This window comes from Protopterus annectens, chromosome 11.part0 (genome assembly GCF_019279795.1).
Source record: "Protopterus annectens isolate FY-2018-M chromosome 11.part0, PAN1.0, whole genome shotgun sequence".
NCBI classification, from domain to species: Eukaryota; Metazoa; Chordata; order Ceratodontiformes; family Protopteridae; genus Protopterus; species Protopterus annectens.
In genome coordinates this window covers 1,442,560,051-1,442,583,709 of record NC_056745.1, presented here as the reverse complement: position 1 = coordinate 1,442,583,709, position 23,659 = coordinate 1,442,560,051, and the positions used below count along the sequence as shown (strand labels likewise).

Genomic DNA, 23,659 nt, shown 5'->3' with positions numbered 1-23,659 from the left:
CTCTCATCTCAGACCTCTTAACTCAGGTGGGGGGGGGGGATGCTACACCCAGATTTGCAGAATCTCAAACTGTCAGCATGGCTAATACTTTAAAAGCAAACAAGGGGTTCCTTTTAAGCAAACAGATCCTAGACATTATCACAGAGGCCAGAAGGCCCAGCACCAGAAAATCTTATGCAGGAAAATGGAAAAGATTCTGCTCCTTGAGCCAGTCCAGAGGGGGCAGTACCTCACAACCTTCCACCCCTCTTATCCTGGACTACCTAGCCGAGTTACTCAATAGTGGCCTCTCCTTCTCTTCTATTAAAATCCATGCTTCAGCCATTTCAGCTCATTTCAATTCAGACCAGTCCCTCTTCTCACATCCTTTGATTAAACAATTCCTCAGAGGGGCTTCTAATATCAGACCTCCCAGAAGGCTACCCACACCAGCCTGGGACTTGAATTATGTTTTAGAAAACTAACCTTACCACCATTCGAACCTGCTGATTCAGCAGAATTGAGATACCTCTCCTGGAAGACTGATTTCCTACTAGCTATCACCTCAGCCAGAAGGGTTTCAGAACTTCAGGCACTCATGGCCGTTGAGCCCTTCATCATTTTCCATGCAAACAGGGTCTCCCTGAGGACTAACCCCTCCTTTATGCCCAAGGTGGTATCTGATGTGACCCTCAACCAGGCCTTACATCTACACACCTTCTTTCCTAGCCCTCAAAACAAGGGGGAAAGAATTCTGCACTCACTAGGCATGCACAGACAACTCAGATACTACCTGGACTGTACTAAACCCTTCAGAAAAAAAGGACCAGCTTCTTGTCAGCTTTGCCCCAGGGGCAGAGGGGAAGCCCATTTCCAAGCAAACCATTTCCAAATGGCTGTCACACTGTATCCATTTCTGCTACAGACTACATGGGAAACCACCTCCTAAGTCTATTCGTACCCATTCCACTAGGGAAGCCTCCACTTCCACAGCATTCCTCAGAGGAGTTCCCACCAGGGACATCTTGGAAGCTGCCACCTGGACCTCTGTCCATACCTTTACAAAGCATTACCACCTACCGCTTTTCTCTAAGGCTAGGGCAGAGTTTGCCTCTACAGTTCTGCAGGGCTTGCTGACCCATGCCTAGGACTCTAACTTATCCTTCCACCCCTCTCCTCAGCTTTGGGAATCCTTACACAGGTGATACCGGCAACAGTGAAACACGAAGAACATAGTATAGTTGTGTACACTTACCATAAATGTAGATGTTCAAGTGGATTCACTGTTGCAGTCCTGGTTTCCCTCCCTCCTTCCCCCTTATATTCTCTTTTCCTAGAGGGACATAAGCTTCCCACGGTGGCTTTTAGCCACCAGGATCACTTTACCATATTTTCTTGTGCTTCTGATGGGTTAGGCCAAGAAAAACTGATGTAATGGCATCGGCTGCCTTGCTTTATAGCACTGACGACCTGACGTCAGATTACAGGCAACAGCAGCCAACACAGAAGAACACTGAGTCTGGTATTCGGGCTGGCCGAGGGCTACCACAGCAGGGATAACCCACAGGTGATGACTGCAACAGTGAATACACTTGAACATCTACATTTATGGTAAGTGTACACAACTGTACTTTCTCAATGATTTGCCAGAAAAAAAACGTTATAAGAAACTGGCAAAATATGAGACAAAAACATCAGTCATTGTGCAAAACCAAACATAGCTGAGAGCATCTACTCACCCTGCAAACATACATGCATACAAACACACACACACACACACACACACACACACACACACACACACACACACACACACACACACACACACACACACACACACGTGCACATATTCCGATATACTCATCAGTTGTAGCCTCTTATATGAGTGTGACTGTAGATGTCAGATGTTTGATTGTGCTGAAATAAATGAATAAAAAATTAACACACAGGAATTTTCTTCTCAGCTCACTGCTGTCTATATATAGTGTGCCACTCACTGCCAACAAATTCCTCTCAACATATTAGCTAAAGAATCAAGGAGAAAGATAAAAAATAATGAGAGACAAAGGATCAAGTCAGAAAAAGAAATTGCCTTTATATACTAAGAAGGTTGGTTGGATAGTAGTCTGTGTATCAGAATGTTCTTTTGAAGGCTGTTAAGTCTGAAATAGAAATGTGTGTCATCACTTAGTAATGGCAGCTCTCGCTGATTTGCCAGAATACAACAAATTTTTACAACAGTAAAATACAAAGCCTGTTATACAAAAAACTTTCCAAAGCTGATTACAACCTCTTGAGGGAAGGTGTAAACCGCTTCACAGCCCCCTCCCCCTTCACAGGAACTGGCACATATGTCAAAACCTACATCAAAGCACTATATGAGCATTTATATAGCTGCATTTAATCAGGAGTATCAGACAGGATGAAATCATCCTCCTCAAGGAAGAGTAAACCTGTCTGGTGGGCATCTACAATAAATAAACTCTATGTTGTTGTTTGTCTTTTCGGCTTTTCCCGGTTAGGGGTCGTCACAGTGGAACTCTGGTCTGCTAATGATTGGCAGTAGATTTTTATGGTGCCGAGTTGCCAGCCCAATGCCCAACCTTCAGCGAAGGCACGCCCATTCACGCATGTCTTTCGGAGGCCACGCGACCATGGAGAGGACATGCAGACTCCACACAGAAGGCACTCTAGTCGAGAATTGAACAAGAGAACCTCTTGCTGTGAGGCAACAACGCTACCGCTGTACCACCGCGGCACTAATAAATAGACTCTATAATAAAAGGAAAAGATTGCTGTCCAGGACCAAGAAGGAGCAGGTGTCTAATTGGAAGCAATCTCTCCTTAGTCTGAACAAACAAATAAGAGCACTAGTGAAATCCTCCAAAGCAAACTTTGAGTCCAAACTGGCCACATTTACTTAAGACAATCATAAGGCTTTCTTTACATATGTCAGCAATCTCAAGGGAAGCACCCAGATCTGCTCAGAATTGGTGGTCAAGGACAGCACATACACAGACCCTGTAGATATAGCCAATCTGCTGGCTGACAGGTTCAGTGAAAATTTCACTCCTCTGTCCCCCCATCAGTAAAACAGGACATCCCCAGTACCTGCCCCCCCCTTATCTCTAGGGAACAAGTCATCATTGCCTCTCAAAGGCAAAAAAATACATCCTCCATGGGATCTGATAACATCCCGAGCTGCATCCTATATGAATTCAGGCAGGAACTGGCAGCACCTTTAGGCACCCTATTCAACCAAAGCCTGGCTTTGTCCCAGCCGAGTGTAGGACAGCTACTGTCATCCCTTTGCAAAAAGGTGACGCATCCACTGATCCAGGAAATTATAGACCCATCAGCCTAACTAGCCTGATCTGCAAGGCCATGGAGCAGATTATCATGGACCTCATTAACAAGGACACTGGCAACCACCAGACACTTGATCCCACACAGGTTGGTTTTGCAAGTGGAGGTCATACCTTTTAAATTTGATCGACTTCTTTGAGACAGTTACCAAGGCCATAGAAGAGGGGAAGATGGTGCACACCACCTACCTTGACCTGTCCAAGGCCTTCTATTCCCCACTCAGGTATAATAGATAAACTCTCTCAACTAGGCATCAATCCACATGTTACTAGAAGGGTAGCAAACTGACTCACTGATAGAACCCACGTAGTCAAAATAGGGGAAGCCACCTCAAGCAGTAGACCTGTAGCAAGCTGTGTACCCCAGGGATCGGTCTTGGGGCCTCTGCTGTTTGGGATATACTTCCCAGAGGTGTAGGCCAAATCTAGTGGGCGATGGCTGACCAAGTTTTCAGATGACTGCAAGCTGGGTGCTGTCATCAATTCCTCTAGTGATGTGGACAACCTCTAAGAGGGTCTCACCCAAACAAATGACTGTTGCCAGAAACATGGTCTCAAACTGAATGCCAAAAATACATCATCATCCCTTTTGGGGAGAATGATGTCCCCACAAATTGTCACATTGGTAATAAGGTACTAAGCACGCAGTTACTCATGAGGGACTTGGGCATCCAGGTTGATAACAAACTAACGTTTGACTACCATATTTCCTCCATTGTACGGAAAGCTTTCCACATGGCCCACCTCATTAGTAAGGGTATCTCATCCAGGGACAAGATGGTCATAACATCCCTGTATTCTTCCCTTATAAGACCCATTATTGAGTACAATGCCCCTTTCTGCATATTCCTCACAAAGCACATGCAGCAGCTGGAGAGACCACAGAGGTTCCTCACCCAGAGAATCCAGGGCCTCAGACATCCACCCTACACAGACAGGCTAAAAGGCTGAGAGATTAAGGAAAACATTGCACTGTATGTAAAAAGAAGAATGTCATGTGCTTTTTTTAATATTTCCAGTGATATGCATTTGATGTGGATTACTTTCATGCAAGTAATATTATGCTACCTGTTGGAACAAGAAAAGGGTGAACTGCAGGGAACAGATTACTGAGTGCCACTGAATGAATTTTTGTACAGGCCTGTAAGCCTGTAATGAGAATTAACCTGAACCTCGATAAAAACTGGGATGTTGTGTAATTAAATTTTCCATGTATGGCTTACACTTATTTTGTTATTATTTCTGAAAATTTGGCATTCATGGTATACGCACTAAAGAAGGAATTGATGAAGTCCTCTAGCAGTCTGTTATTGCAGACAGTAACTTCTCTTAAAACTCATTTCTCCTCCAAAACATTCTTCTGTATGTGTTGTTCCCACAATTTCCATTTTTTTCTATGTAATTTACTCCTACCTTTTCTAAAGATCCCACTTCCTGTTCTTTTATCTCTGTTACTATATTCACTACTTCTAGTACAGTTGGTTTAGACTTTGATTTCCATTTTCTAGTAACTGCTTTTTTTGGCAGCCACCAGAATTAAAGTTAGCAAGGTATGACTATGTCTAGGCAATTCAGATCGCGTGTTCCAGCTCAAAAATAAATAAATAAATAAACAAATAAATAAATAATTTACTTAGTTACACTCATTTGCTTGTAGAGTTGAAGATGTTAAGATTTGCACTGGGTGTGACGAGGATGGACAGGATTAGGAATAAGTATATTAGAGGGTCAGCCCAGGTTGGAAGGTGTGGAGACAAAGCCAGAGAGGCAAGATTACGTTGGTTTGGACATGTGCTGAGGAGGGATGCAGAGTATATTGGGAAAAAGATGCTAAGGATGAAGCTGCCAGGTAACAGGAAAAGAGGAAGGCCTATGATAAGGTTTATGGATGTGGTGAGAGAGGACATGCAGGTGGTTGGTGTGACAGAGCAAGATGCAGAGGACAGGAAGAAATGGAAACAGTTGATTTGCTGTGGCGACCCCTAAAGGGAACAGCCGAAAGAAGAAGAAGACACTCATTTGCTTGCCCAGTATTTCTGGTAGAGTACTCTGTAGGGAATTTTTAGTCTGCCAACATATTACACTCTGGAAACATATGCTCCCAGGTACCTCTTTCTTCCCCATTACACCTCCAATATCTGTCATCTACCTAAAGAAAAATTCTTTGAAGTCTGCTGGGGGTATAAAATTGCCTACGCAAACACTTCTAGGTAAAAATCGTAAATCTTATAGACTTTTTTATTTTGCAAATTTGGGAGTCATACATATATCCTCTCATTACTTTTTAGTGAATTGCTTATCCAGTCTCTCTTCCCAATATTTTCTGACCTCTTCTGATTGATTCCTATAGTTATTGTTCAGCATTTTATATGCCCTACTAATTATCCCTTTTTTAAAAGCAACTTCTGTTCTAGATTCAACTAAAAAGTCTACCGCACTGGTGACTCCCCTAGCCCTTTCTCTTTGTCTGTACTCTGATATCAACAACTGATAGGGAAGGAAGTCTCTAGCCTGCAGTCCAAATGTCTTTGTGGCCTTTTCCTTTCTATTATCTTACCCTGTCTAATTATTTGTTCCAAGTACCTTGGTTCCTTCGTGAGCTTTCTCCAGTAAATTCCAGTCCTCTTTTGCCTGTTCTCTGTACCCCTAATAGCAGTCATCCCTATCAGCAGAATCTCCTTTCTACATTCCCATGCTGTCTTAGTTCTTAGTGCACTTTCTGCTAATTTATTAATATAATAAATAATTTCCTTATTTACACTCATTTGCTTGCCCTGTATTCCTGACAGATATATTCTGCATAACTGTTGTTATTCTCCTTAAGGATCTCCACCCAAAATCCCACTATTTCCTTATTTCTTGAATTAACCCCCTGCTTCATCATTATCTCTTTCCACTTTGAATTGTAGCCTTTTGCTTGTTTTACGTATAATATTCTTAACTGTGTAGTTCCAAAATTCAAATCAGGTAATCCTAAACTGCTTTGTTCTATTGAAACGATCAACTTATCCCACTTGACTCTTGTCTTCTTCTCTTACTAGATAAAATGATTCAACTCCTTATTAATTATTATGCACAACGTCTGCTCTGTTTGAGTTTTACTGCTTGTATCTTGTTCTCAATATTGCTTTATCTTGTTCTCCATATCCACAGGGAAGAGCTTCCAATTGCTCAGTTTTTGTATTACCTTTTCTTTACTTCTCTTCTCACATATCCTTATCTGCCATAACCCAATCTTTTTTTAATCCATATTCCTGAATAGTTCAATTTTTTCATGTCCCCATAAATGTGGGCATATGCCCATGTGTGGGTACAGAGTTTATAGCTATAGCCTTTGGTTTATCTTCATTAATTTTATACCCCTCCCCCCAAAAAAAAGAAAAAACCCCAGAAATGTCTTCCGACCTGTTTCTAGATTCAGTGGAGTAAGTAGGCATATTTTTTTAAAACCAGTGGAGTTTATTTTTGTTTGCATGCTTGTATGTTTATTTTTTGGCATTTTATGTGTGTGTGTGTGTGTGTGTGTGTGTGTGTGTGTGTGTGTGTGTGTGTGTGTGTGTATGTGTGTGTGTGTGTGTGTGTGTGTGTGTGTGTGTGTGTGTGTGTGTGTGTGTGTGTGTGTGTGTGTGTGTGTGTGTGTGGTTTATGCTGTGGGCAGACTGCTTTACTGGGGATGAATTTGCAATCTCTGATTCTAACCTGGTGCCTTCTGATATGAGGAGGAAGTCTATCTGAGTTGCATGTTGGCCACTCTTGTATGTAATCTTGTGACTGTTGGAGGGGTCCAATTAGAATATGGGAATGGAATGCAAAATTGAAAGCACATGGGATGAAACTGAGAACATAAGACAGTTGTAATGGCAACAAATCAGGAGAAGCAGAAAATTGAGATAAAAGGTAACATAGTAGTACTGGTTAAGACCTTCAAGTGTCTGGGAGTGGTGGTTGAGAATAACGGAAGTCTGAATGAGGAGGTCAAAGCTAGAAACAGAGGGACTGCAGCCAACTGACACAGGGTGTCAGGGGTAGTGTATGACAGAAGAATACCAAAGAAGCTGAAAAGTAAGGTGTACAAAACAGTGGTGCAACCAGTACTACTGTATGGTACAGAAACCTGGGTAGTAAAGGCAGAGCAGATGAGAAAGCCTCAGTTGATGGAGATGAAGTGTCTGAGATGGGTGGTAGGATGCACCCTGTGGGTCAGGTGAAGAAATGAGGACATAAGAACAGAAGTCAAAGTATCTCCATTTGCAGAGAAGGTCAAAGAGAACAGATTATGGTGGTTTGAGCACCTGTTCAGAAAAGCAGAAGACAGTCCGGTGAAGAAGATTTAGGACAGATAGGAAGAAGGCAAGATAAAACAGCGGCATCCAGCAAAGAGATGGATGAATTGTGTGAGAGAAGATCTGCAACAGTTAGACATGATGGTTGAAAAAGGTAGGAGAGTGGCATTGAATCGAGAGAGAGATGGCAACAGTTGACATGACACCCCAACCTCATGGAGAAAATGGGAAAAGGGGATTGATAATGATGAATGATGATGATGATGATGGTGATGATGATGGTGATGACGTTGATGATGATGATGATGGATGATAATGATGAATGATGATGATGGTGATAGTAATGGTGATGATGATGGATGATAATGATGAATGATGATGATGGTGATGATGATGGTGATGATGATGATGATGATGATGGATGATAATGATGAATGATGATGATGGTGATGGTGATGATGATGATGATGATAATGATGATGACCATGATGATGATGATGATGATGATGATGATGATGACAATGATGATGATGATGATGATGACAATGATGATGATGATGATGAATGATGGATGATAATGATGAATGATGATGATGGTGATGGTGATGATGATGATAATGATGATGACAATGATGATGATGATGATGATGATGATGACAATGATTATGATGATGATGATGATGGATGATAATGATGAATGATGGTGATGGTGATGATGATGATGATGATGATGATGACAGTGATGATGATGATGATGACAGTGATGATGATGATGATGACAATGATGATGATGAATGATGATGATAATGAATGATGATGATGATGATTGATGGTGATGGTGATGATGATGATGATGATGATGATGATGATGATGAGGAGGAGGAGGAGTAAAACAGTGAACAACAAAACTCACTGTTGCACTGTTAAAGCATTTTGTTGGGGTGGTGCCCCCCACACCCTTGCTAACTACATGTAATAATTTAAGGTCACTTTCCTTTGGGGAAGAGACATAGTCTAAGGTGCCACAGCCTTTGACTAAGGATATATTCCCCCACTGTCACTCCTAATTTTGATAATTGCAGTTACTGTTCACAAAATTCAAGTAGGGATACTAATGTCTAACTCAGCAACACTTTTTTCTTTGTCAAATAGGGCATTGTTTTAAAGGATCTATGTTTTGAGTCCAAGGAAGCAAAGTTTTGTATGTATAATTTGTGAGAAGGTAAGCAGGTTCGGGTTTAAGCATTAGATGGCAGAAGCTGAAACAGCTGCAGAAATAACCATTTAATGGTTAGTGAAGGTCAGTGTATGAGTGCATTCAATTACCATGCAGCCTATAAAGGCTTTCATTTGTAATCTTTGACAAGGTTGGAAACCAGTTGTCTGTTTATAAAGGTCAGTGCTACAAGCCCGATTTGTCTGTGGCGATACAATAGCCTACTTACCTATTAGAAGGGCTGCATGAATTTTATCTATTTCATTTTGGAATTTTCTTGTGAGATACCAGATTACAAGCTTGAATTAAATGCAGACGTTTTAGGATCAATACCTGCAAGTGCCATTTCCCAGCTTGTGAAGGTACCACATTTGTCAGATTGCATCCATTTCCATCTTTCTTCCTTAACAGAATTTGAAATATTTATTTTGAATCTTAGAAAACACTTTCAGCACAGGGAACTAATCTGAGGGGGCGGTGAAAAACAACACATTCCGGCTAGGCTTATAAATGCCTTCAGGCAGATAGCTCAGTACCTACCTATGAACCTATTTATAATGTCAAAAGTCAGAAACAAGTGCAATTTTTTTACTTCCCCAAAGGATTCATATGGGTAATCATATTTTCCAACTTGTGGAGGTACAGCATTTGCAAAATGTATTAATTTCCAAATTATTTTCATTGATTAAATGTTCAATAATTATCTCAACAATAAACAAGCTTCAAGACATTACTCAAAAATATTTTTCTTCTGTAGAAACCTGCCTCAAAGAATCAAACCTCCTATTCAACCTCAAGAAAACTAAGTTAATGCTTTTTATCTCGGAAAGTTGCCAAAATCAAAAGCAGTCTTTTACCATAAAGTTAGCAAGTAATACTGTCATTGAAAGTGTAACTCACAGTAAACGTCTAGGCATTATAATAGATGACAATCTCAAATATGACCAGCATATACTGCACACAATTAAATCTACACACCAGAAATGAGGCTCCCTTTATAGGATCAATGGATTCCTTACAGATACAGCAAGAAAAACTGTAGCCACCACCTTCTTACTGCCAACTCTCTTATATGCCGCCCCTATCCTAACAAACATAAACAATACTCAACGAAAGAAACTTGCCTCCGGCTACAATAAAAAAGTTAAATTTGCCACCCTCATAGGACCCACCATTGTCTTAGCTTAAAGCAATTAAACTGGCTTGAACTACACAACTAACTAACATATTCATAACTGACTGCAGCACACAAACTCATTTATCATCCAGAAAAATGCCCTGCACTACAAAACTTGTTAATACCCTACTATGCAGCAAGGGACTTCAGATCTAGTAACAAATTCTTATTACTTACAAATAAGTTGAATAATGTTGCAGAACACTCACTGTACTCCCAATATATTGCTAAACTCTTGAATAGTATTCCCACACAAATAAAATTCTCTGACAACTCAGTAGTTTTAAGCCACTGCTTAAACAACATCTTAATCAATAGGTTCATAGGTTCATAGGTTCGTACTAGGCTATCTGCCCTAGGGCATTTATAAGCCTAGCCAGAGTGTGTGTGGCTTTCACCACCCCTTAGGATGAGAATACTATGCCCTTTTAGGGTTTAGTTTACTGTGCCTCTGTCTAGTAGTGACACAGAGATGACCCCCGGGGTAAACCTACGATCTCCCATCCACTCGTCAAGATTTCTCTTGAATAGAGTCAGTGAGGGGCTCTGCCTAACATGGATTGGGATTCTGTTCCAGAGTGTAGGGAGCCTCTGGGTTATGAATCTGTCCCTCCAGCACGTCCTATTTATTTCTGTGTTGAGGTTTAAGTCTCTTGCTCCCGTGGCTCTGGTGGATATGGATTTACTAAGGTGGAGCATGTCCATTAATTCCGGATTGGACATGGCCTTGTACGTCAGGCACAGATCATCTCTGAGTAGGCGGTATGCACTGAATAGAGCTGGAGTTTTTCAGTCGGGCAGAATATGACATATGTTTAAGACCCTTTATCCTCTTGGTGAGGAACTTTGGGGTCTTTCCAACTGCTGCAGGTGATGGGTAAGATACATCCCAAATGGGGCATTGTACTCAATCATTGGCCTGATAAGAGAAGAGTACAGGGCACAATGACCTCTCTTGATCTAGATGTGAAACCCTTCATGATAAGGTGGGCAATATAGAAGGTCTTCCTAACCACTTTGGCAATGTGAGTGTCAAATGAGAGGTTACTGTCAACCTGGGTCCCAAGGTCCTGATTACCTCTTCCAGATAATGGATTACCACCTATGTGGTAATTTGTGGTACCTTGTTTTTCCCAAAGGGTATGACTATACATTTTGGCATTCAGCTTAAGGCCATGGCTCTGGCACCAATTATCCGTTTCTATGAGGCCTTTCTGAAGGATGTTTGTGTCCGCTGGAGTATCAGTTATGGCGCCCAGTTTGCAGTCATCTAACTTTGTCAGCCACAATCCTCCTATGTTTGCCTGTACCTCGGAAAAATAAATGCCGAACAAGAGGGGTCCCAGGACTGAGCCCTGTGGGACACCGCTTGTGACTGGCTTAGAGTCTGACATAGCTCCAGCAACTCTGTTCCTGGTCTATTGGTGTCCAGCAATCCAGCAATCCTGGTCCTGCACATGCTTAGCACAAGGTTAAGACTTTGTGCTCACCATACAATACTCTTCTTAAACAGAATACTCTCAAACTTTCACTGAAATAAGAAAGCAATGTTTTACATAACTGCTGCCTGTACAATCCACTAAGTTGCATGTGGGCTTTCTGTTTAGTAACTTCCACGTCTGTAAATCTTAGAATGTATAAATGTATAACTGTAACTACTGTTTGTGTATAAATGTAAATAGGAATGTAATTACTTTGTGTTTAACTGGAACTTAGTAGAATGCAATGTAAGCAAATGGAGCTTTTCTCGCTGGGCCTCTGCTAAAAATGGGTATTACCCAGTCAGACTTTGCTGGAAAACAAAGACAAATAAATAAATAAATAGATATGACACCAATAATCCAAAAAGGAAAGAACAGTGCAAATAACACCAATAAACAATCGAAAGCACTGTGAGGAGCGCAAAACACCGGTCAGCCCAGTAATAATTACAAGCGTTTATTTAGAATGTAAAAAGAGCGTATAAACCACAATGTTTTCATCACCAAAACCTGAAATTCCTGAATTATCAGGTGGGGTAGGAACTCTAAATAACTGCGAGTTGTCACTTAAAATCTCCTGCCTCTCCCTCTCCATGCAGTCTGCTGAAAGTTCCCCTCCCTCTGGTTCCTGATTCTCTCGGACCTCCGGAGGGGTGGATATTCTAAAGGGTCTAGATGAACTGAATTAACTCTATTTTCATCATATATGCTTCTATTATCTACTTGTTTCCCATAATGAGAAAATTCTCTATAATGATTCAAGGTGGATCTAGGTTTTGGGTATTGAAAATTGTTTTCATATTCAAAGACATCTCTGTCTATTTTCCTAGTCTTTTTTTCTAAAATTTTTTCACATTTCATGTCAATATTTCTCCTCATATCAAAATATTTCTTCTTTTTCTTCATCCACTGTAAATAACAAATCATTGATAATTTTGTCATTAACAGTGTCAATGTGTTTTAATAATTGCTCCATTTCTTCGTCATTGTTTTGAACCATAGCCCTTAAAAGATCAAAACCCCAATTATCAAACATTTTAATTAAAGATTCATAAAAACATGTCCCTTCTTTAACATTGTTGGGGAATTTATGTATCCTTAAGCCTTTAGGGACAATTTTAACACGCAAACATTCCTTAAGATAAATATTTTCTATATTCAGAACTTTGTATTTGAACAATAAATCATTCAAACTATTTATATTGTCTGCGTAACTGCACACATATCCTTCATTTCTCTTAGCATAATCGCGCAATTCAACTTTTTGATTGAGTCAGTCATTAAGGGGTTGCCTTAAAAAATTACAGTCACCTTGCTCCGATGAGCATCCAGTCTCGCCTGTCACATGTAATTCATTGTGCATTCCCAAACTGTTTCCTTCACCCTGGGTAGAAACACGAGCTGGATTCATCCTCTTACTTGTCCCAGTGTTTAAAATTTCTTTGGGGCTCGAATGCGCCCGCTGTAGCAAGTTGCCATTAATGTTTCCATTACCTTGTCGAGAAGTAAACGCTTCCTGGTTCCCAGGAATAGTGGTGTTACCACTACTTTGCGTCAACGACACACATAATGGAGTCGACAGTTATCAGCTGACTAAGCTGACCAATAAGTGTACCAAGTTGGTTCCCCTTCGCCTCGCGAATATCCTGGTTTAACGGGGAAAAGCTCTCCTCGCCCTCCATGTAACAACACCAATAATCCAAAAAGGAAAGAACAGTGCAAATAACACCAATAAACAATCAAAAGCACTGTGAGGAGCGCAAAACACCGGTCAGCCCAGTAATAATCACAAGCGTTTATTTAGAATGTAAAAAGAGCGTATAAAACACAATGTTTTCATCACCAAAACCTGAAATTCCTGAACATTGTGGTTTATACGCTCTTTTTACATTCTAAATAAACGCTTGTGATTATTACTTGGGCTGACCGGTGTTTTGCGCTTCTCACAGTGCTTTCGATTGTTTATAAATAAATAGATATGGTTACTCAACAGAAAGGCTACTCAATTAATAGCAGCAAACTACAAGGTCATGTTTTATCAAAGCCAGATATATATCAGTGTGCATTTTATGAGTATGTATTTTTTCTGTGATTTATGCTTTAAAGCTGTAGTGTTTTTTTTTTTTTTTTAATTGTATGAATCATGTGATTTCATTACTGGAAGGTACTTGCTTTTTTAATAAACATCAAGAGCAGGTCTTGAAAGATGTTTGTAAATCCAACACCTAAGCCAAAATTAAATATAAACATCAGCAATAAAACTTCCATTGTGATGGATCTCAACAAGTCTTCTGATAAAACATCAAAATGATATTTTGTTATCTATGGTTGGCATAACGGGCAAGGTGCTGACCTGACAAGCACAAAGAAAAGAGGTTGATTCTCATCTTTGGTTACTGACCGCGTGTAGTCTGTAGACTGGTCTGTAGTCTGTCTCATCTTTGGTTACTGACCGGGTGTAGTCTGTCTCATCTTTGGTTACTGACCGGGTGTAGTCTGTAGACTGGTTGCTTAGTATTTACCTGTGAAACCCCATACAGATGTTGAGGGTAGTTGTCCTTCCAAATCCATTGACGTGGAGCCGATGACCAGACGTGCTGCCTTTTAATCAATGTGGCTAAACAGTGGACTACTAGTAGTGTTAGGCAGGTGTTGCTTTTGAGGAAGGCACTAGCAAGTTCTTCTCTTGACCCCTTGGTAGATGAAAATATCAGCTTACGCATGCACATTAAGCTAACACAATAACCATAATACCCCCAAACAGAACTGGACAGTTTCCAATGCATTTATTTATTCAGAATATCACTGCACGTCATGAGAGGAGTTTGTTGTTTTGTTGTAAGCATGGTTGTTATTAACTAGAGAAATGAGTTTCTAATTACAACCTCAAGACGCCTCTCTTAAACATTCTAAGGCCAAATTTTGCATTGAGGATAGCAGATTATACTTTATTTTGTTTAGGTATGAGAATGAAGTATTTTCTAGTGAACCTGAGGTGTTCTTATATATGTACGTATGTGTTTATTTTGCAGCTGATGTCTGTCTCTGTTTTGGGTGTATCTGCTTGGATGAAGGATTACCTGAATAATGTCTTGATTCTGACTGCAGGAACCAGGTACAGTAAACTGCTTCTTTGGGTTAAACCTTACATGTAATATGGTTTTAAATCAAACATTTTTTTTTTCTTTCCAGCCATCTTTGCCACCCCAACTGTCTGTTCTGTAAGTCCCTTTCCTGGCAGAACCCTGATGTTCCGTATGCCATGAAGTCCAGCTCTAAGGCTGCCCTGATAGCTTGTGCAGGTCCTAATTGGTGAAGTACCTGCCAAGCAAACAGACTGACTGGATTAAAAGCTGTCATTCTTTTGTATGAGGATTTTCTCGTGGTCTATATCCCCCACCTCTGCGTGCTGAACTAGGCAATGAGAGAGTCCTGTCTAAAGCATGTCCCTCCCCTGGCCATTTGGAGGCTCCATCATACTCCGCTCCCTCTGCTCCCCAATCCAACATCATGTCCTTGGGCTCTGGCCTCCACCAGAGCCCATAGGATAATACCCAACACTTCCTTCCCCTCTAGAATAGGCACGCCAGTTTCCTTTTGTCACTCCATGATTCGCTGAGCTGCTAATCGAACTCAGGTTGCCTTGGCCATAGTCAGAACTGTATGCCTGTATGCCACCAGAGTGGCTACATCAGTTTTTGTAGCTCAGAACTAAATCTGAATCTGTGTTGAGCTCACTTAACATATATATATATTTTAATTCACAACTATAAAATCATTCAGTACCTGTGTAGTTTATAGAAACTGTGGTGGTGAATAGGTGTAATGTTGCATAGTAATGGAAAGTAATTCAGTCAAGAGTGGGTATGAGCCTAAAAAAACATTTAGCTGTTAAATCTTAAAGTGGATTTGTGCCATTTAACTGGATTGCACCAGTAAAGTAAGTCAGCATTTTAATTAACAGCTTCACAATGTAACACTGTAAGTAAAACGTGGCAGAATGCATTGTATCTTTGTGCGTAAGTTGGTGAGGGCAGGATAATTTACGCTGCTGCTTATGTCCAGTGTCTTTGGCCTCAAAAAATATGTAGTGTTATAACACCAGCATGTTATTTAATACTGTCCAGTACTGTGAGTAAATCAGCATAGCTGTGCACTATGATTTGACTCCTGAATGTTCTCTGAGTAAAACTTGCCGTCACCCGTTGTTAAAATGCCTGTGGTCCAAAGCCATTTGTAATTCTATCCTATTTACACATACAATGACAATTTCATTCAGTGCATTGCATGAAACCTTGAATTACCTTCATACAGAAATGAAACTGACAGTATTGTAAGCCTCAGCTGCCACTTATAACAAGTGTTTTGTTGCTCAAAAGCTAATACATTTTTTTATTACATAAGTGCTAAGATGTCATGCTAAGATGTCAGTCTTATTGCAGTAAATCTAAAAGCTGCAGTCAGCTTAGAGTTAATACACTGACTCAAGTGTACTAATTGATGTTTAGAAACCCACTGCTACTTTTGCACAGGATAGCCATCACACTGTACATAAATATTACAAATAATAAAAAGGTAGACTGCTGCTGGAAAAAGTAATCCTACAATAACAAGACAGTCCATTGCATCTGGTTCTGTTTGCTTAAGTACAGTCAAAACATTATAACATTAATATTGTCATTTGCTAAAAAAGTTGAAAAAGGGCACTGGAGGACTCATGTTATTCCAGGAAATTCATCAGTTGCATAACTTAATAGTACACGTGGATGAAGCAGGAGTGAAGGAACAACAAAAGGCTTGACACAGCTTTTAAAACAAGTGGTTTTCTTAGTGAAAATATGTGGGTGAGATTTGTGATATTAATGACAAAGCCTTAGTGAGAGATGACCATAAAGATGCTGGTTAGTAACTAAGGCAGCATCCCTACCATGTTTAATGGTACTGAATTATTTTTATTTGATGGCAACATATTCACGAAGGCAGTGTTTTGTTTCCCATTTTGAATACAGTACTGATTAAATCCAAATTGATCTAACAAGGATGTAAAGACATGGACCAGAAAAGATGATATTGTCCTTTCTGCAAATTTTTTATATAAGATGTCTAATTTCTGTTATATTATTGTTTATTTTTTTTTTGTAATTCAGTTTAAACTAGGTTATTGTTCAGCAGAGCTGTTTACTTTTTCACAAAGTGATCCTACTGTACAGAGCTATAGGCAGGACTGCAGCCATTTTTTTACACGTTGTTAAAACTGTGTTTTTGACTTGTTGATCAGTAGAGCAGGCAAAGGTAACCCAGTGTAGAGTGAACAACTTTGTACCTCACAGCAAGAGGATCTTTGGTTCACTTCTCATCTGCCCTGTCTTCTGTGGATTCTGCATATCCTCCGTGTTCATATGGGTTTTTTTCTAGTAGCCCAGTTCCTCCCCAACATCCCAAAGACACGCAGCAGGTGGATTAGTGATTCTAAATTGCCCATAGGTGTATGTGTGTGTGTGTTCTTTGCATGTATATGTGTGTGTGTGTGTGTGTGTGTGTGTGTGTGCACATGCATGTGTGTGTGTGACCACGTGCATGTGTGTGTGTGTATATACATGCGCGAGTGTGTTTGATGCACACACAATACACAAATGCATGCACACAAACACTCACATGCACACACATACATATACAAATACACACAGACACTCATACATGTGCACACACAAGCGTGCACATATACAGACATGTACACATGCGTTTGTGCGCTCTTGCGCGTGCACACACACACACACACACACACACACACACACACACACACACACACACACACACACACCTATAAATGTGCATGCACACACACATGGCATACATGCCTACAGGCAGTTTGGAAGTTCACTTATGGCAGGCCTTTAGGATGTGAGAGAAAAGTGGAACATACAGCAAAACCCCATGTCATACCAGAATGCAGTACTGCTACTACCTTTGTGAAACAAGAAGATAGAGTTTCAACATCTTTTTGAATGAACTCAGAAAACTGCAAGGAAGTTAAGAATTCTGTCATGAGACAAAGCTCTCTGCAAAGGAGTTTCAATCTTAACATAGCAGGCTGCTTGCTACATTTGTAGCAAGTAGCTTGCTACAACTTACCACACTTGAAGTTCTGAGGTGCATTTCTGTACTTGAATTAGAAATGCCGGTACAGACAAAAATGTTGGAACAGCACTTCCCGACCAAGTGGTAGCTCCCTATCGTGCCCCTGTCACTTAGCATCTGGCATGGCTGCTCCATTTGACTCACCCTAGCTATTCTTCTGGTTTCTTTCCTACCTAGAAGAGCAGTAACCTAGAAAATGTTCATAATAGTTACAAGGGTGGAGTCTCCTCTAACTCTAACTCAAGCAGAAATGGAATCTTTTATAGAAGTTTTTCAACTGGACTGCTGGCCATGTTTTGGGCTTCTTTGATAAAGAAGTGAAATGTAGGAAAAATAACCTTAATCCATGTAAAACAACCAGTTCTTTATCTTTATTTTTACTTAACATTATTAATTGCATAATTTAACAATAAAACCCGTGGTATAAGTGATATTGGTAAAGGTGGGGTTCAGTAACCCTAGCTTGAGAATCTGATCACTTGTGCTTCCCTCATCTGATCATATCTTGTAAATTGTGAATAAATCCACAATAGCCGTCCTGTGTTCATGGATTCCTGTTTTATATTATACCAATATTTTTCTGTATTGCTATTATAAACACATGCTTTTTTGTATTGTAGAAACTAATGTTCAGTATAACCCTTCACTTTAAAGATTTACAGTTCTGGAAATAATTTTAAATATTTAAGATATATTTCTAAATATATATATGTATATGTGTATATTTATATCTGTGTCTATATCTATCTACAGCATCTATCTATCGATATATGTATATATATATAGACATGCATATACATGCTACTTTTTTCTTTGTCTTTTTTTCTAAAAGCCAAAGCCTTGTCATTATATTCAGTATCCTATAGACTGCTAAGAGGAGACATGTATCTAGCATACATGGTATCCTCTGACCCAGTACTGTTGGGCCTGTTACTTGTTAGCAAGTCAAATGGCACAAGAAATATGCTGAAGCTGTTTAAATGATCTGTAGCAGTACAAGGACTGCCATGTAAAGTAAACACTCAGGGGAAGTGTGTGCAATGAGTAGGGTCACACAGATGAATTGTAGGAATGAACACAGGGAAAGAGGACAGGAGAAGCAACCTAATGTACAGCAGATGAGGGCTATAGCAGCAACACCAATCATACATCTATATGGTACAGTAGGAACTGTACAGTGAAAATGTCTATTATGTGACTGTCACACAAGGTGACATAACAATGGGAAAATGTCTGTGTAAGGTAAGCATCCATACATGAACAATGCAGAGGACATCTATCAGGGATTTGTATACAATTGGGATAGGGTGCATTTTGTGAAGCTGTGCAAACTGATTTGCCTGAATATGAGTGTAATCTCAGCAGAGGTCTCCAGCAAGGTGGGCACAGGTAAAGGATCATGGACAGCAATAAAAGGAGCAAGCACAATCAAGGACAAAATAATACCACCAGTAACCCCATGTCTCTGACACCACATATGTGATTTAGAGTGATAAAAGATGATTCTGCACAAACACACTTTTACAACTTTTATGATATGTCCGCACTCTTTGAGGGTAACCATGCATACTGTCCTGGCACCATAACATCTGGCAGAGGTGTTAGGAGGGACAGTGCTATACCTGTATGCAACATTATGATCAATACAGGCTAGTTGACTGGTGTGCATGGTATATGTAGGGCACAATATACACTGTCACAAATGATATCCATGCCATTAATGTTGTTAACCACCTATGTATGTACTGTGTGTATCATCAGAACAGGTAGCACCCATGCATCTGCTGTAACAACTTAATGGGGGTTCTGCACCATCAGACAGTAATATTTATACCACAAAAAGAATACCTCAGTATGGACAATAAGATATGTGGAAGCTCACTGTGACAAAGGTGGTGCACCTAAGTTACACATCACTGGACGATGTGTAAGGAGGTACATGAAGAAGGATGCATTGTTCTTAGTTATTGGTGTGGTGAAGGCTGTGAAATATGGGTGTATTATGGCCTCTGATGTGGATGTCCTTCACATACTCAGTAGTTGTGTTACATACAAGGGAGTAATCAGCACTGTGACCACATGTTGGTGCACGTTCCACTTACCATCTACCCCAGTACACAGGTCACATGCTTATTGGTATGATTATAGGATGGGATGTCTAAATCATACTTGGGTTGTGGGTTTGGTTTCCTGACTTAACAAATCCCCTCATGTTTTGTTGTCATTGCAGGTGCTGTTATAGCTGTGGCAGCAATCTTCTGTGTGTATTGATATTACCTGTATTATACTAATATCACAGTTGGAGTCAATGATTGCTCACAAGCTGTAGTCCTTCAGGTAGCAGTTTGGGCAGGATGTGTATGTTATCTGTGATGTCCATCACTTAAATAATGGAGAGGAAAGGGCCTAGCAGACAGCCCTGATGTATGGACCTGATCACTGGACCTGAGATATAGGTCACTTCACACATGTCAACATATTTAGATGCCATGTATGTGATACACCGGTTTGCCCACTTGGTGATATAGGTGTATATGGCCACATCTGGCAGTGTTGAGTGAATACCTCAGTGTGGATTTATGTCAAATGCTTTGGGCTTGTCAAGTTCAAAAGGCTGATAGTGTTGTCATCATTATGCCCTCAATTACCTCTTTGATGCCATCTAACAGTTGCAACAGACATGATGCAGCATTAACAATTCACCCAGGTCTGTTCCATACAGCTGGGATATCACTAGTGTCCATTTAGAAAAGGTCCATGATGACATGTTGGTCTACCTCACAGATGAGGAGAGTCAGGATGTGTCTGTACATGCATCCAATAGGTGCTGTTCCCCCCACAACTCACACAGATGCATATAGTCTGTGTGGAGGGTGTGATGAAGTGCATATTCATCCATGTCAGGAAGGTGTATGTGATGAGTCACCTGATGATCTGTGATGTTGTCAAAGCCTGTTGATTCTGTGTGATAGGCCTGGATGAAGGTGAGACTGGCTATCCTCAACTGCCCTGGGTTTGAACACAGCCCCTCATGCAGGGATCATTGAGAAACTCTCCCAGATGGGGAATTAAATCTGTTGTCACTAGATGGGTAATCAATTGACTCATTGACAGAACACTTACTGTGAAAGTTGGTGAGTCAACCTGTACTAGTAGAGCTGTCACCACTGGTGTACCCCAGGGATCTGTGCTTGGCCCTTTACTGTTTGTAATCTATTTCTCAACAGTTCAGGTTAAAGTGTACGACCTTCACCTTACAGCATTTAATGATTCTTGCATACTGGGTGCAATCATTGAGTCCACCTATGATGATAACATATTAGAGAAGGGGCTAACACAGACAAATGATTGGTGACAAAGCCACACAGTCTACAAATAAATATAAATATGTGTCTCTTTTTTGGCCTTCTGCAAAGTGGAATTCCCTGCTAATCGCAGCCTTGATAATAGTCCTACTGTGCTGAAACCTAGTGATGCAAGCACAGGGAACACACATATATAGCAATCTGAACTTTGACCATCAAGTGTCCACACTGGTATTGAAAGCCTATGTTGTGCACATTATAAGTCATGCCTGTGACATCCTCACACTGGGCCAGTAATCAGGGAGCCTGAATCCTCACCATTGACACTGGAGAGGGCCATTCACTTGGAATACAAATGGATCCTCTCAGTATTTCCAGATGCAGACCTCTCTGCATCAAGCAGAATTTCCCTTAAGGGCACAGAAGGCACATACTCAGCCCAGGGTCTGGGTGTCTCTATCTGTCTCCCTGCAGGTCCCCAGTTATACTTCCCATTGGGACAGCTTTAGTGTTAGGTCCTCAGCTGAGTGTCCAAGCCAAGTCTTCCTGCACCTTCTCTGTGAAACCAGTGTGTCTTGTCCCTGCACCAAGTAGCTGACACACACAGTCTTTGAGATTTAATTTTCACACACACACACACACACACACACACACACACACACACACACACACACACACACATACACACCAGGAAAAGCTGGCACAGGTTACGCGCTCTACCAACTTTGATCAGACTATAAGGTAGATTCACTGCCACCAGTCAGTACTATAAGGCTTTTAAAAGGGTATCAAATTATGCTGAGTAAAGGAAATATTAATACATATGGTAATGTTGACCAAACAGCAAGACTTTCAGGAGTGTCCAGTTATCACTGAATAAATATGTACAAATACTCTCAAATGTTAAATATTTTCTGAAAAAGGACCGGACACAATGAAAAGTTTAAGTATAATAATAAATAATAAAAGAACAAAAAAATACTAAATATCTATTTACAGTAAACACCAGAGTCTCAGCCACAAGAAATATTAAAAATAACACTGATGGAAAGTCTAACACAGTTATAGAAAAACAGTATTTAGCTAGTGTCACTATCTATTCCTGATTGACTAAAAGAATTGCTGTTCCTACTTACTGAATAGAGGCAAGGCAAGATTATTTTGGTGAGTAGTCCTTGTCAGATCTAAGACAGAATACATAGGTTCATAGATTAGTACTAGGCTAACTGCCCTTGTAGGCCATTTTAAGTCTAGCCAATCCTTCTGAGACTTCAGTCTCCTCTAATATTAAAACATTATTTCTGTACGAAATCACATCACATAAATCTAGTTGTCTGACCCTGTTTCCTGCACTATTCCCCCATCACTAGACACTACCAGGTTTTAGAACCTATGTGCTACAATACACACAGATAGAGCTTTACTCAGATGCTGTGCATCTGCTGGAAGTCATAAAACTATAAAACCATTTCACTCTTCCTACAGGAGCTGCAACCTGTTCTCTGGCATAGACATTGCATATCTGGCTCTCTTCAAAACTGTGGTATAACATCTTTATGGCTTAACCCATAAAGTAATTTAATTTCAAGAATATTTTGCATAGTCAGGTAGATTAAGATTAACCTCTTCACTTCCAGTATATAATGTTACAATGTATATATTTAAATAATTACAACAATGCATTTACATTTGTTTTCCTTCCAGCAGGGCATGTTGTTGATATATTTTAACTCAAACAAACCTCACAAACACATTTTCAGCACAAGCATCTCTACAAATTAGTTTGATATACTAATAGCATATAATTATTTACAAAATTCCAGCTGTGTTGGCATATGTTACAAATCCACGCCCTATTTCTCATGGCATGGCTGGCAGTACCTCCTATTGTCACAATGCCATTGTATTCTAATCTCAGGATTGTATTGCAGCACTGTACTTGAACCTCATCAGATCACTAATATAGTGTATAATGCTGTCTTTTGCTTGTACCTCACCTGACTCATGCAGCAGCAGACCTCTCTGCATCAAGCATCATGGGTGATTCACACCATGAAAACACAGAGCATACAAGCCATGCCATGATGTATGTGAATAGGCTGAAATCCATGTCACTGTAGTCTGTAGCATATAGGATGAGGTGACTTCTGCCTGGCCTTCAGGCCAGTCTCTGATCCTGCCCTAATGGGAATAGTACACTTTCACAAATCAGATATAACTTGTGACATCAGCAGTGTCTGGTGAGGAGAATATGGCAATAATAGTGCCCCACATTCTGGTGTAAAAGGCTCTCTGTAGTGTCAAGAAATTGAGAATAGAACCTCTACCTAAGTACACAGATTACAGAACTCTGTATTTAAGGCATGCGCCATAGCTCAAGTCTCTCTCACTTGGACTGTCTCAGACAACATTTTATAGCTGATGACATCAAGTGGTGTCTGGTCAGGAGAATATTGCAATAACAATGTTCCACATGGTGTAAAAGGCTCTCTGTAGTGTCAAGCAAGAGCACACACACACACACACACACACACACACACACACACACACACACACACACACACACACACACACACACACACACACCCCAGTTGACTGCTGTGAGCATAGAACCCTTACCTATCTAAGTATACATACTACAAAATTCAGTAGTTTAAATAAATGCCATGGCACAAGTCTGACATTTACATGACTGCAGGTCAACTTATAGTGGAT

General features: G+C 40.3%; 1 protein-coding gene across 1 annotated transcript in view; it reads left to right on the top strand.

The window, feature by feature from the left end:
- The window catches only part of TSPAN12 (tetraspanin 12), a 738,019-nt gene that overhangs the window by 117,950 nt on the left and 596,410 nt on the right, over positions 1 to 23,659 (top strand). The window contains exon 3 of the mRNA XM_044088738.1: positions 14,534 to 14,616. Coding sequence (XP_043944673.1) covers positions 14,534 to 14,616 — 83 coding nt within the window. The remainder of the gene's footprint in view (positions 1 to 14,533; positions 14,617 to 23,659) is intronic.